This window comes from Columba livia, chromosome Z, assembly GCF_036013475.1.
Source record: "Columba livia isolate bColLiv1 breed racing homer chromosome Z, bColLiv1.pat.W.v2, whole genome shotgun sequence".
Lineage (NCBI taxonomy): Eukaryota > Metazoa > Chordata > Aves > Columbiformes > Columbidae > Columba > Columba livia.
The window spans coordinates 17,637,787-17,650,050 of NC_088642.1; the positions used below are offsets into that span (position 1 = coordinate 17,637,787).

The 12,264-nt window shown below is 39.9% G+C and overlaps 1 protein-coding gene across 3 annotated transcripts in view; it reads right to left on the bottom strand.

Annotated features, from left to right (window-relative positions):
• The window catches only part of PIK3R1 (phosphoinositide-3-kinase regulatory subunit 1), a 64,019-nt gene that overhangs the window by 24,994 nt on the left and 26,761 nt on the right, over positions 1–12,264 (bottom strand). For 2 of the 3 annotated variants that reach the window (XM_065047420.1, XM_065047419.1), the window contains exons 3-4: positions 2,306–2,398; positions 527–601 (exon numbers count right to left, since the gene is read on the bottom strand). In XM_065047420.1, the coding sequence (XP_064903492.1) occupies positions 527–601; positions 2,306–2,398 (168 nt within the window). Of the gene's footprint in view, positions 1–526; positions 602–2,305; positions 2,399–6,653; positions 7,832–12,264 lie in introns of those variants that run through there. The other variant, XM_065047421.1, reaches the window with a different exon arrangement.

Here is a 12,264-nt window from a genome sequence, read left to right on the forward strand (position 1 = left end):
CTGCAACTGAGTGTTGCCATTGTAGTATATTCTGTCCTGAAGCAGAAATGAAGATTATCTAAAAGAGACGGAAATATATTTCTGCAAACGTGAATGGGTATGTGGTGTTAGTGGTGCAGTTGCATTTTACTGTCCAAAACCTGAGAACCCAGCCTGCTGGAGCAACGTTAATTCAGTTATCTTTCCCTTCCAGCATCATCTCTGTAGCAAGCAGTGATTGTGCAGGTATTGCCTCTTGTCCTACTGGACCAAAAAAATGCACACACAGAACTGTATGTAAACAAATGACCATTTGTTTACAAAATAATACTCTGCAGCCTTACAGGAATAGTGTCTCTATCCTGCTTCTAAACAGAACACCTCGTTTTTCTCTGTACAGCTAGACTGTCAGTCTTTGAACAAGCAAGTGACCAAAAAGTGATTAAAATAATTATTCTTGGGAAAAAGCACACAGTGAAGCCATGAAAAGAAGAGCAGTCTGACCACAAAATCTGCCTAGTGCTTTAAAGAAGGAAACTATACTTACCACCTTCGAGAATTTGTCTCAGTTCTGCTGAGCTGCTTGAGCCTTGTGTTCCATACAAAGCTGAGGAGTCCAGACCTTCAAAACAAAATTGATGGGATACATTAATATTCCAGTTACTATTGCCATGACACAACATACTTCTGTTTTCTTCAAACAAGTACTTACAGTATAAATTAGCAACATTCTCCCACCACCAGCCACCTACCACACTATGGAATGTCATTGTATTTAAGGCTGTGAGATTGCTCTTTGCGCAGGGAAACTGCTGGGTCTGCAGAATGAGCTGGCCAAGGAAGACCAGAGGGGCCAGCAGTCCCATGTATTCTGTACAACTCTCCACAGGCTGGCTGTAGAAGGCCAGGATTCGGAAACTGATTAACACACACCAGGGAAGAAAACAGCTTGCAGGAGCAACATAGGAGCCAGATTTTCTTTTACACTCTACATGCCAGCTGGAAACACCAGGTCTTTCAGGCGAATAAGAAGTGAGCAATCTAAGTTAGGCCACCCTACAGGAATGGGACAGGGACGTGACAGAAGTTCTGGCGCACATCCTGATTAGCTTTAAATATTTAACTGAGACTTCTAAGTTACAAGTGTACCTAACCTTTGGCACCCTATGCAGTTAACAGAGACAGAGAGCCCCTTCCATGGGACAGGTAACCCTTAAATCACAATTGACTCTCCATAGAGTCCATAACCTCACAGTGTATGCAGGGTGAGTGTCACATCACTGGTGTGAGAGAAAATGCCTGTGTACCTCACATGGTATGTCTGATAATCACCTGAGTAAGAGGCACCAATACAGTGTTTTCATGTGAAAGATACTGTTTACAACTTAGCTACTTCAGAGGAAACAGAGAAGACATAAGGAAAGAGACTATACCCAGAGATGCAGAGCACTGATGACTTAATAGTATCAGTGTCATTTTCTGGACGCAGTACGCAAACTGTTGCTAAATACTGGTCCTTCTTCTTTCTACTGGCAAGTTCCCACTCATTTAGGAAAGGCTTATGCTCTCTGAAAATGTCAGAGCAGCATGTGAGAACCTGCGTCCTGAAGGACAGGAGCCTGAGTCTGATCAGAATACCCCTTTTCCTCTCACTCCCCGGCTACAAGGCCACTGAATGAGGAGAACCCACTGAGCTGCTCCTTACCGCATGAGGACTGTGAAGGTGACATCAGGGCAAGAGCCAGGAGGAGAAAAATAGGGCAAAAGAGGCAAGATGTAGGAGAAGAAAGGGGAAAGCCTCCACAGCATGGAGAGACATCAACACAGGAAAGCAAGACAGCGAAAAACCATAAAAATAACGTTGGCTTGCTCAGCATAGAGCAGCAATAAAGAACTGGGTGCTGAAGTATTAAAAGAGTTCTTGTAATTTTTTCATATTTTTTTTTCCTGCTTTGGTGCAAAACATTACTTGTTTGGCTGCATATATCCAATGAAATGTTTAGATGGCATTTCCATAATCACCTTAAGGTGCTTATCAGTTAAAAAAACAAAGCAATACCAAACCAATCTCCCTTACTTTTCTATAATACTTATAGCAGTTATTAAATGTCATTCGAGGTAAACTTTGGTTTTGCTCCTACAGTCCAAATAGCCTCTACATAGCAGAAGCCAATGCAACAAACCTTTAATGAGACTATTTCATATCTGTTGAGTAATGTGATGCATTAGCAGCTCTAGAAAGGGGAGATGCCAGCTTTGGACCTGATTCTGCAGTCTTAGTTCACATAACTAACAAAAAAAAGTGGCAGATCATTCTTCATCCTACCTTTCTTTTCAATGGTCTCCACTATCTTGATAAGAATCGGTGGAGCAACGTCAGGAGGTGCGAACTGCTCCGTAAGATCTGGAAGTGAAAAAGCTGTAAAAGAAAAAGAAAAAAAAAAATAAGCCAAGCTACAGTTGAATGCAAATTCTGTTTATCACCGTCAAGACACATAATGCAATCAGTTAATTTTTAAGTATGGAACAAATATCCCACTTGTCAGGCTTAAATGAGAACACGCCACAAGTAATCAGGAAGCTGAATAAAAACGATGACAGTTGCATTTTTATAGCACTTTGTTTTAGGGACCTCAGTCAATCCTAGAATCACTCTTCATATTCCTAGGAAAGGAAAAGACAATATAAGTTTGCAGTCTATGGAGGGGCAGAAAGGCAGTGCAAGGAAGAAAAAAATCTTTTGGTCTGAAACATTTAGATCCAGTGCATACCAGATGAGGGAACTAAACACATCACCACCTGGGAGCTGCTGATCCCCTGGATAAAACAGACTTTAAAAGGCCTGAAATAGCAGTAGAAATAAGTATTTCACACTCATTCAATAACTTATGTTTGCTTTTGATTTTTAAGCATAATACTACTAAAAGTATTGGTTTTTTGATGCAAGAATTTTCTTTTTTACAATGAATGGTTACGAATAAATAATGGTATAATCAGAAAGAGACATTTGGCAGCTTCAAACCAACGTGTATACAGATCTTCTACAAAGTCAGTTTTCACACAATCCAGTTTCTCCACAAAGGAAACACACTGTATAAAGGAATGTTCTGGGTCTGTAATATGAGGGATGATCTATCTGTAAACACACTATCTTTTGCCAAAAGAATAATTTAAAAGTTTCAGAGCAGTCCTGTTTAACTCTTGGAAAGCAAGAACATGTACATAAAGATACTATTAAACTACTGCCAGAAACATCTGGCACAGTTTAATGGATTATGATTGATAAACAAATCTTAATCACCGAAGTGAAAGCTGCCAGTTGCCTAAGAGATGGTGATCTCTGTGAGATTAAACTCACCACAGACAAATATAGAGCACTTCTTAAACACACATGCACGTATGTGCCTGCATGCACATGTATACATACGTGCACAAGTATACATACATGCACACCCTGTATTTCTGGAAGACCGAAGCAGAACAAAACTATGAGGATAAATAAGTAGAAGGAGAAAAAGACCAAAAAAAAAAAAAAAAAAGCCAAACCCAACAGCAAAATATGAATAGAGAGTTTTTAAAGAAAAACTTTGAGATAGCACAAAAATTAAATATACTACAACTAAGAAAGAGGAAGCAGACAATTTTAGCTGAGAATTCACCCTATTTTGGAAGCAACAATTAGGGGTTTTTTTAAATGCTAACCATTTAGAAGTGGTAAGACAGCAAGGAAGGTACAGAAGAAGTCTGGAAGCGCAGAAAACTGAAGAGAAAATAAAAATCAATAAATAATAATAGTTTACAAACTAGTAATGGAAGTGGAGCATACTGTGACACTGAGACAAGTCCCTTGCAAAAATAAGCAGAATGATGGTATGATAATGATGGAATACTTTCCAGTCCATTCTTAACTGAGAAGAACATTAGAAAAACATCTGTTAGTCATAACAGTTTAACTTAAGAGGCCCAGAAAATGAGCATCCAGGAGTCCCAAAAGAGTTGCCTAAGCAGATCTCTGGCCTGCTGATGTTACTTTTTAACAACTCGTGGAAAATCAGAGCAATTCTTGAGTATCAAGAGTTCTAAAGCCTGAACCACACCCTGAGAGGATGACTACATGCTAGTTACATTATCAGTCCTGGGCAAAAGAAATGAAAACCTGATTCTAGACTCATATAATAAAGCAATAATAGTCAGCACTGTAACTAAGGATTCTCTGCGTAGCTCTTCAGAGGGTAGCTTCTGTTAAAAACCACACTACTTCCTTCCTTGGTGGCACCATAATTAGCTTAAAAATGCAAGTAAGTAGATATATAAACTCCAAGTTTTGTCAGATGGTTGACTTGTTATAACACTGTGATTAGAAGCAAAATTCAAAGAAAGCACATGGTATATAAGTGTAGCTAATGAGCAGCTCTCCAAGTATAGTTATTAATGCATAACAAGCTACTCAGGGAAGGAATGGACTTTTCACCTCTTTACATCTTCAAACCACTTTCAGGTTCCATGTGGAGCAACTCTTTTAGCTTAACATCGTATCTGCTTTATCAAACACAAGTTGGGCTCAAATGGAAGATACTGCATTCCAAGCAGGCTCTGCTGAGGCATTCTGAAATACAGACCATTTGAATTTAATATTCAGATCAAATAGTTCCTTTCAACCCCAAACTATGAATCTTTTGATGAGAGCAAATCTACTGAAAGAATAAATGATAGATCAAATCAGAATCACATCACATGCTATGAAAATACTCGAATTATGAGACACCAATAGACTCACAGAATGCTAAGGGCATAAAATGAATCCTGTACATGGTAGCAGAGGAAGAACAGGTTTTAAGAACAGAGTTTATGTATTTTTACTTATGAACATAACTTTCTGCTGCCTTAGGTAGGGGGGGTAGTTATATTAAGTACCCTTCTCCCTCTTGCATAACAACAATGAAATTGCATCATCTCTGAAAAAAGATGCTCATCTCACAATTCCAGCTGGAGGCAGCATGCAGCAACCGTCAACGGCCTAAACTAAATCTGAGGAAGGAAAGGAGATGAAGAAGTAGAAATAGAGACAGAGGACAGAAGTCAAACCTGACAAGACACTTGGAGTATTTCACGTGACAGCTGGGCAGCTCAGGGATGGTCCATCCAGGCTACTGAGCAGCAGACAGAACTATACTTTTTTGCATTGATCAAACTGTGCATTGAAATCATGGCAAGAGAAACATTCGAAATACCTATAAGGAAGGTGTATTTAGGAAAAAAAAAAAAAAAAAAAGATTTCCCACTAGATTTAGATTTTCTACCTGAGGGGTGGAGTCCAAGCAAAACAAAAAGGAAAACACAATGTCAGGGGGAAGACTTCAGTTCATGGGAAGAAGCCCTTGCAGGGTGAAGAAAGACACTACAGAAAACTATTTGTCTCCACGGAACATAAGGAATGGGATGGATTAAGACCCTACCCAGACTCTTCTTGCACCCTCCCTGACTCTCCATGCTTTGCATCTACACTTTAAGCAGGATCTTAGCTTATAAACTCTGTTGGTATCCTAATCTGTTACCAAATCTGTTACCAAATGTTACCAGTATTCTTGGATCAATAATAATCGTAGTGAAAGTAAAATACTTCTGGAAGCTACGCATTTATCTTTGCATTTATACAAAATACATAACAGTTCTACAGAACATAAGTATGTAAAGCAAATGCCACATTGGTTAAAAGGAAAGAGATTTCCAACACTTCTCTGCTACCTTAAAATATGCAATTGGAAAAGTATTACAGTTTTAGGAGTTCAGAGGATTTCTGTTGTCTCTTCCTACCTATATCCCACTCCTGTTCTCCAAAACTGAAAATTTCTATCCACCAGAGACACTACTGATTTTTAGGTATGAAGAGAGCCTTCAAAATAATGACACCAATCCCATAAACACATAAACTGTAAAATAATTGTGTATATGACTGAAAACTCAGGATAGTCACCTCTCTTCTAATACTATGTACACGCTCGTTACTAGAAGCTCTACAGCAAAAAGACAAACACATACACATGCACAATAGCAGGTGTAAAACCTATAGTTACCTTCAGCTCAGCAATGACACAAGAATACATCCAAGTCACAAAATTACAGTGCTCAGCAACACTGAAAAAAGCACTCACTTCATCAGCATGTTGGAGATGGCATTAACAAATTAAAATCACTTAGCCTCCCACCTGTTCCAGGATTTCCTACTCATTGCACCATCTCCAATATAACTAACTCATAGCACCATACTGACTTGTTCTTTAAACTTCCCAACCTTTGCACAAAATAGAAAATTATGTTCATTTAAAGGCAAAAGGCCCCATGAAACAGACATCTGTCAGAAAAAAAAAAACAACAACTTAACAGTACTTATAGAACCGAAGGCAGTTTATAACATTTACAGAGAAGACAGCCAAATTTGGGAATAATGCCCTCCAGTTTCAAAATGCTGAGAGGAAATGGCTGAGGCTAAACCAAATTAAACTACAGCTACTTTTAGAAAAAAACAATTTGACTCCCAGAGCCAGAATACAAGATACCTTAAAGAAGTCCTGATTCTAGATTACATGGTCCAGAAGAAAACTCAGCATGCATATTAAGATCTACAGAGTAAAAGAGAAGAAAAAAGAAGCCCACACGTAATCTGCATTTAGTACCTGATTTCAAAAGTATCTTTTGCTTTGAAGCATGCTGTACCACAGCACAAAGGTTTGGAGAACCAAATCCACTCTTCAGAATCTGAGCAACTTTGTAGATTCCTTTGCTACAATCCAGTATCAGTTTCTCACTTAAAGCAATCATTCTTCCTCCACAAAATTCCTGTAATTTTTTGAAATTTCACGGTCTCCAAAATATTGTTTGGGAAAAGCTGTCATACAGTTTTTGTGTCTTCTTGCTAGCCACAAGTCTGGTTGTGGGTCTCCAGATAGTAAGGACGCCTCTGATGACAGGTGATAAAAGCTGGATTCTCCACTAGCTCTATTTTTACCTTGCTGCAGTGAGAACCAATGAGATGAACCACAAGCCAGGGTATGCTGCAATCTGTGAACTCTTCCCCCTCCTTGATAGAGACAGGCATGAACAGCTCTAAAGCAATGGCAACGTGTGGGAGATGAGAGCATACCTTACGTTCAAGGGTTGGCAACACTGCTACGAAGTGCAAGATGAAACCAGCACACAGCTGCACCTTTTGGAAGGGTTCTCAGTAAAAAGAGATACTTTAGAGTTAGTACCTGGCAACGACAAGTGGAAATTTAAAGCTGGAATTTGGCTCCAGAAGTTTCTGAGCCAAATCTTTCATTGATGCTAGAAGAAGAATGAAAATGAATATATATATAAAGAATATAACTTAAAATGTAACAATACAAACCATGGTAAGCAGTTTAATTTCTAAATATTTTACAGGAACTATATACTAAACATTACTTGAGTTTAGCCTTGAGTCAAGATTACTCCATGCATGTTCTTTTTTCAGAAATGACATTTAAGTTTGTGCATACATATTACATTCAAAGATAACACAGCTCTACATAAAAGTCTGGTATTTGAGAGCTCAGGTCTTAAGATGATCGTAACTGGCCTACGTGCATGCAGATATAATCTTTATGCACTGTATCCACTAACATACTGAATTACACATATCCTTGTTTGAAAGTCATACAATATGTCAAAATGTGAATAGTTTGACCAGCACTGAGATTAACTATAATAAACATAAGAATATTAATTAACACAGAAGAATAAATGCAGAAGTAAGGGTCATGGTCAAGCAAGTTGTGATAATGCCTCCAACAAAATTAGCTAGCAAAGTGAAGAAACAACAGCTGATTGAGCACCTAATACACTCGTGTGAGTGGCATCATCAGTGACATAATGCATGACAAGTTGTGGACAGTGGAGGGTTTTCTGCAATGCTTTCCATAATGCTTGCTATTGAAAATTCTAGAAAACATGGGAGCTTGCTTTCTTGACAGAAATGCTGCTATTTCAGTAGTTATATACTCACAGTATCACAGTATGTTTGGGATTGGAAGGGACCTCAAAAGATCATCTAGTCCAATCCCCCTGCTGGAGCAGGAACGCCTAGGTGAGGTCGCACAGGAACATGTCCAGGCGGGTTTTGAATGTCTCCAGAGAAGAAGACTCCACAACCTCCCTGGGCAGCCTGTTCTAGTGTCTGTCACCCCCACTGAGAAGAAGTTTTTTCTCAAATTTAAGCAGAACCTCTTGTGTTCCAGCTTGATCCCATTACCCCTTGTCCTATCATTGTTTGCCACCGAGAAGAGCCTGGCTCCATCCTCATAGCACTCACCCTTTATCCTCTTCTCCAAACTAAAGAGACCCAGCTCCTCGACTAGGCATGGGATTAAAAAATGTTCCCCTATTATCATCCATCTTCCTTCAAATTGAATCTGATTTCAATAAGGATCCACACAGCTGAACGGAATCACTCGTCAGTATACGATGTGAAATCCAAGAGGAAGCACATTGGAAATGGGCAGTTTGGCATTCCCACACAGCCTTTAGGGCAGGGGTCCTAACCGAGGCAGCCCCATGCACTCCCATGTGCTGACCGCTGGTAACCCCTAGACCACAGACAGCAGTGCTTCAGGAAAGACGGGCCCACGGAGACATGGGTCCAGATCCCACGGCACTGGAAGGCACCAGGAGCTGCCCCTGCAGGGGTGACGGCAGAGCCCAGTGCTCCTAGGGCCCTGTCGTGGCAGCTGCTCCAGACACTGAGTCCCAGTGCCACGGCCCCCTCAGCACCCGCATCCATCAGCTGCGGACCAAAGGCCACACAACCCTCCCAACCCGTCAGAGAGGGAAACAACTATTACTGACACAAAGCTCCTAACTTTTAGTGAGAGGCCATTTCAGGGTCCATTATATGTTTCTTTATAGTCTTAAGAAGCAACAAGCTCCTGCAGAAACTTTCAGCAGAACAGTATGAAAGATTAAAAACACCCCAGACCCTAGGGAGAAAGTTTCCACAGAGCTCTATGTTTTGCATTCAGTACCAGATCAAGACAGAAAAAGACAAGTTGGATATTCCAAATAAATACCAGAGAGAAATTAAGTCAGAGATTTCAGGACTTGGCATTTTTAATTTCAGAGAGCCTAATGACATCTACCAAAAGAACAGGCAGACAGAGTGTTCAGAACTGCCCAAATGCTATCAGCAAAAGGTTTTCAATGGGCAAGAAAGAAAGACAAGAAGCTGAGAGCGAAGACAAAGAAGTTGATGTCACTGGCTGTCTCAGATAAATCAAGGACTGTGATAGTAAATTCAGCTGCAACTGCTGGAAGAGAAATACACCTCTCCTTAGACCTCACTGACCTGAGGTGATTTAGTTTGGCTATAGGTAAATTCCCCTAGAGTCTGAAATCATCACTGAAAAGAGCAGGAAGAAGCAGCTTGTCGAGGGTTAAGATTGCAGGGTGACAATAAAACCCTGGCAGATGTATTGTTAACCCCTTCTTCCCCCCACTTCCCCCTTTTTGCCCCTCCCTCTCCCCCCTTCCCACTCAGGACAGGTGATCAGAGGGAAAGAAGGACAGAGAGAAGAGAGTTGGAAAAATTAACAATGTTTTACTAATGCTACTAATAAGAATAGAGAAAATAATACAAAATATACAAAACCAATCTTGAAAGTCTCAGCAACTGCAGAGCCAGCACCTGAAGTCCTGGATTGGACTCTGCAGCCAGCCGGAGCTGGATTCAGTCTGTCACTGGGCCTCAGTTTGCAGGGACGACTAGCAAGGTCCTCTCCTAATGTCGGCCATAAGCAAAAAGGAAAAAGGGACGAGATCCTTGTGATCTCGCACTTTTATATGAAGTATTCACGTGAATGGAATGTTACACACAGTTGGTCAGTTTCTTGGTCACTTGTTTCTCGTCGCCCCTCTTGCGAGATGTCCACCCATGCTTATCAATAAGTTTGCATTCCATTGCTAGGTTTACCTAGCACGTGTCTGGTTCTAGAACGTGTCTGGTTCTCCAGGAAAATGCAGTTAATATGAAGGCTTTAGCTGACAGGCAAAATTCACTGAAAGTGAAACTTGTTTTTAACAAAACCAGGACACAGCTGTTCAGGGCTTAACCACCTTCTTGAATACTGGTTTAATTAGAATGATTCTAAAAGACAACACTATTCATGGAAAAATATGAAAGTGATTTAAGCTTCAGTGAACTTGACACATCATTACAAGTGCCTTAATAAGTATACTATAACTTGTCTTTTATTTTTATCAGATGTCGTCGTCAAACAGGCAGACTGCAAACTCAGAATACCGCAGAAGCCTTGACAGCCAAAGGAGACGAGATCCAGGAGAAATTAAGAGGTGAAGACTATCCCAGCACTAGAAAAAGGAATGGTCTGGCCCACCAACACTATCAGCCTTCAGGCTCACAAGAAGCCCATGTTTATGGAGGCAGAAAAGTGTCCGTGAGTCACGTATTGCGATGTGAGTGACCCCAGAGCTATGGAAACGAACTGGGAAATGATGCCTGTTGGTGACCTTACATGACAGGAGTACAACTGGGAAGCTGGATGGAAATACTGCCAAATCCAAAATCCTTCAATACTACGTGGCCAGCACAGTCTACTTCTTCAATTATTCAGTAGGTGTTGGGTATGAACTAGAGGATGAAATGACAATTTCATTCAGATGTTCTCCATTAATAGGATGCTGAAGATTTTAGCCACAGGAGGAAATACAGAATTGTACTTAAAAAATGTTTTTTCAAAACAGCTGTCATTCCTCTTTTTCTTTCATCTTCAGTGGAGAAACAATCAAATAAAGCAGAATATCCTTCCTAGGGCATCTCAATGACAACCTTTGACTCTCATGGATAAAAGGCCCTCTGTTAATATGCTTCTGGACTTCAAATCGCTTTTTAAAGCATTCCTATTTCTGCTGTCATCCTACATCAGTAATCCAGAGTGACAAGAACTTTCCCAAGGGGCTTATTCCAAAGAATGAAAACTGCAGGAGTTCTCACCAGCATGACTTTCTGAACTCCAGCCAGTCCCAGTCTACCATCCAAAACAGAATCCTCTGTGTGAGGCAGGTACTGACAACATCACCTATAAGCTTGAAAAGGGCACTTCACACTGACTTTTGTAGAAAAATGCATACAACTTGTTATATGTGGCACTTAACAAAACAAAGCCAGGCAGTCATTTTTGCAGGAGGACAAATACATCTATATTATGACTGGGCCATTTTAAGTCCAACCTACTGAATCTAGGGGAGTCAGAATAAAAACTGAATGTTACTTCATTTTATCCTGGCTACACTTAATATTGCAAAAAAGCAAAGAGTCACCTGTATAAACCAATACAGTAACTAAGACAAATTGAATAGTTTGCCTAGATGTTTTAAGGTTTATCAGCAATATACGCAAAAAATGAACTGATTAATAAAATACCATGTGCATGGTGGTTAAGTATGAAGTTTAAGAGGCCGGGAGAAGTAATTCCTCTCTTCATCTCCATTTATAAGGTTGCATCAGCTGCACTCTCAGGCCTAAGAAGCGTAAGGTGCAACTATGGGAACGGAAGGGAAACAAGTCCTGGCAAATACAGAGTAATGCAAGAAAATCTATAAACAATAGATGGCAGAACTAGACAGAAGAAAGCTTTTATTTTATACAGAAAGTCATACTTTATAACGTACCAGTTCTCCCAAACGAAATCTGGGGTCTCTTTTCTCTAGCACAAAACTGAATGCTTGTCACAGAGCTGCTGTCTTAATCAACAAAGAATTCTTCTAAAACAAAGCAAAATGGAAGTGTGGAGAGAAAGTAAAAGAAGACAGTGTCTGGCTTGAGGGAAGTTTAGCTGCTTAAATAAGTGGGAAAACAAAACCACCAAGCAATGTAGTGTAGAGTACTATATTCCTTTATAATAGTTTAATACTTTCAATAGTGGCTGCTAATCATGTTTCACACTTATTAATTTAATGTTTCATAAAGCCCTATTTCTGTCATCTGTTGAAAGGGAAGTGATACTGTCTGTACTGGGAAGGAATTCTGTACATGATATTCTATCAGATTAAACCTCAGTAACTTTATGAATTATGAGCTGTCAGGCACTTTTCTCATCTGCTACAGAATATACTTCTTAGAAACAGGAGCTATAAATAAGACAACAGATGTTCTTCATTGGCTTCAACTGAAGCACAGATGATTTTTAAAAAGCAGCCTGTAGTTAAGGCTGTTGCAAAGACAGTATTCTGCTTCCCTCTATGGTTGAGATTTTG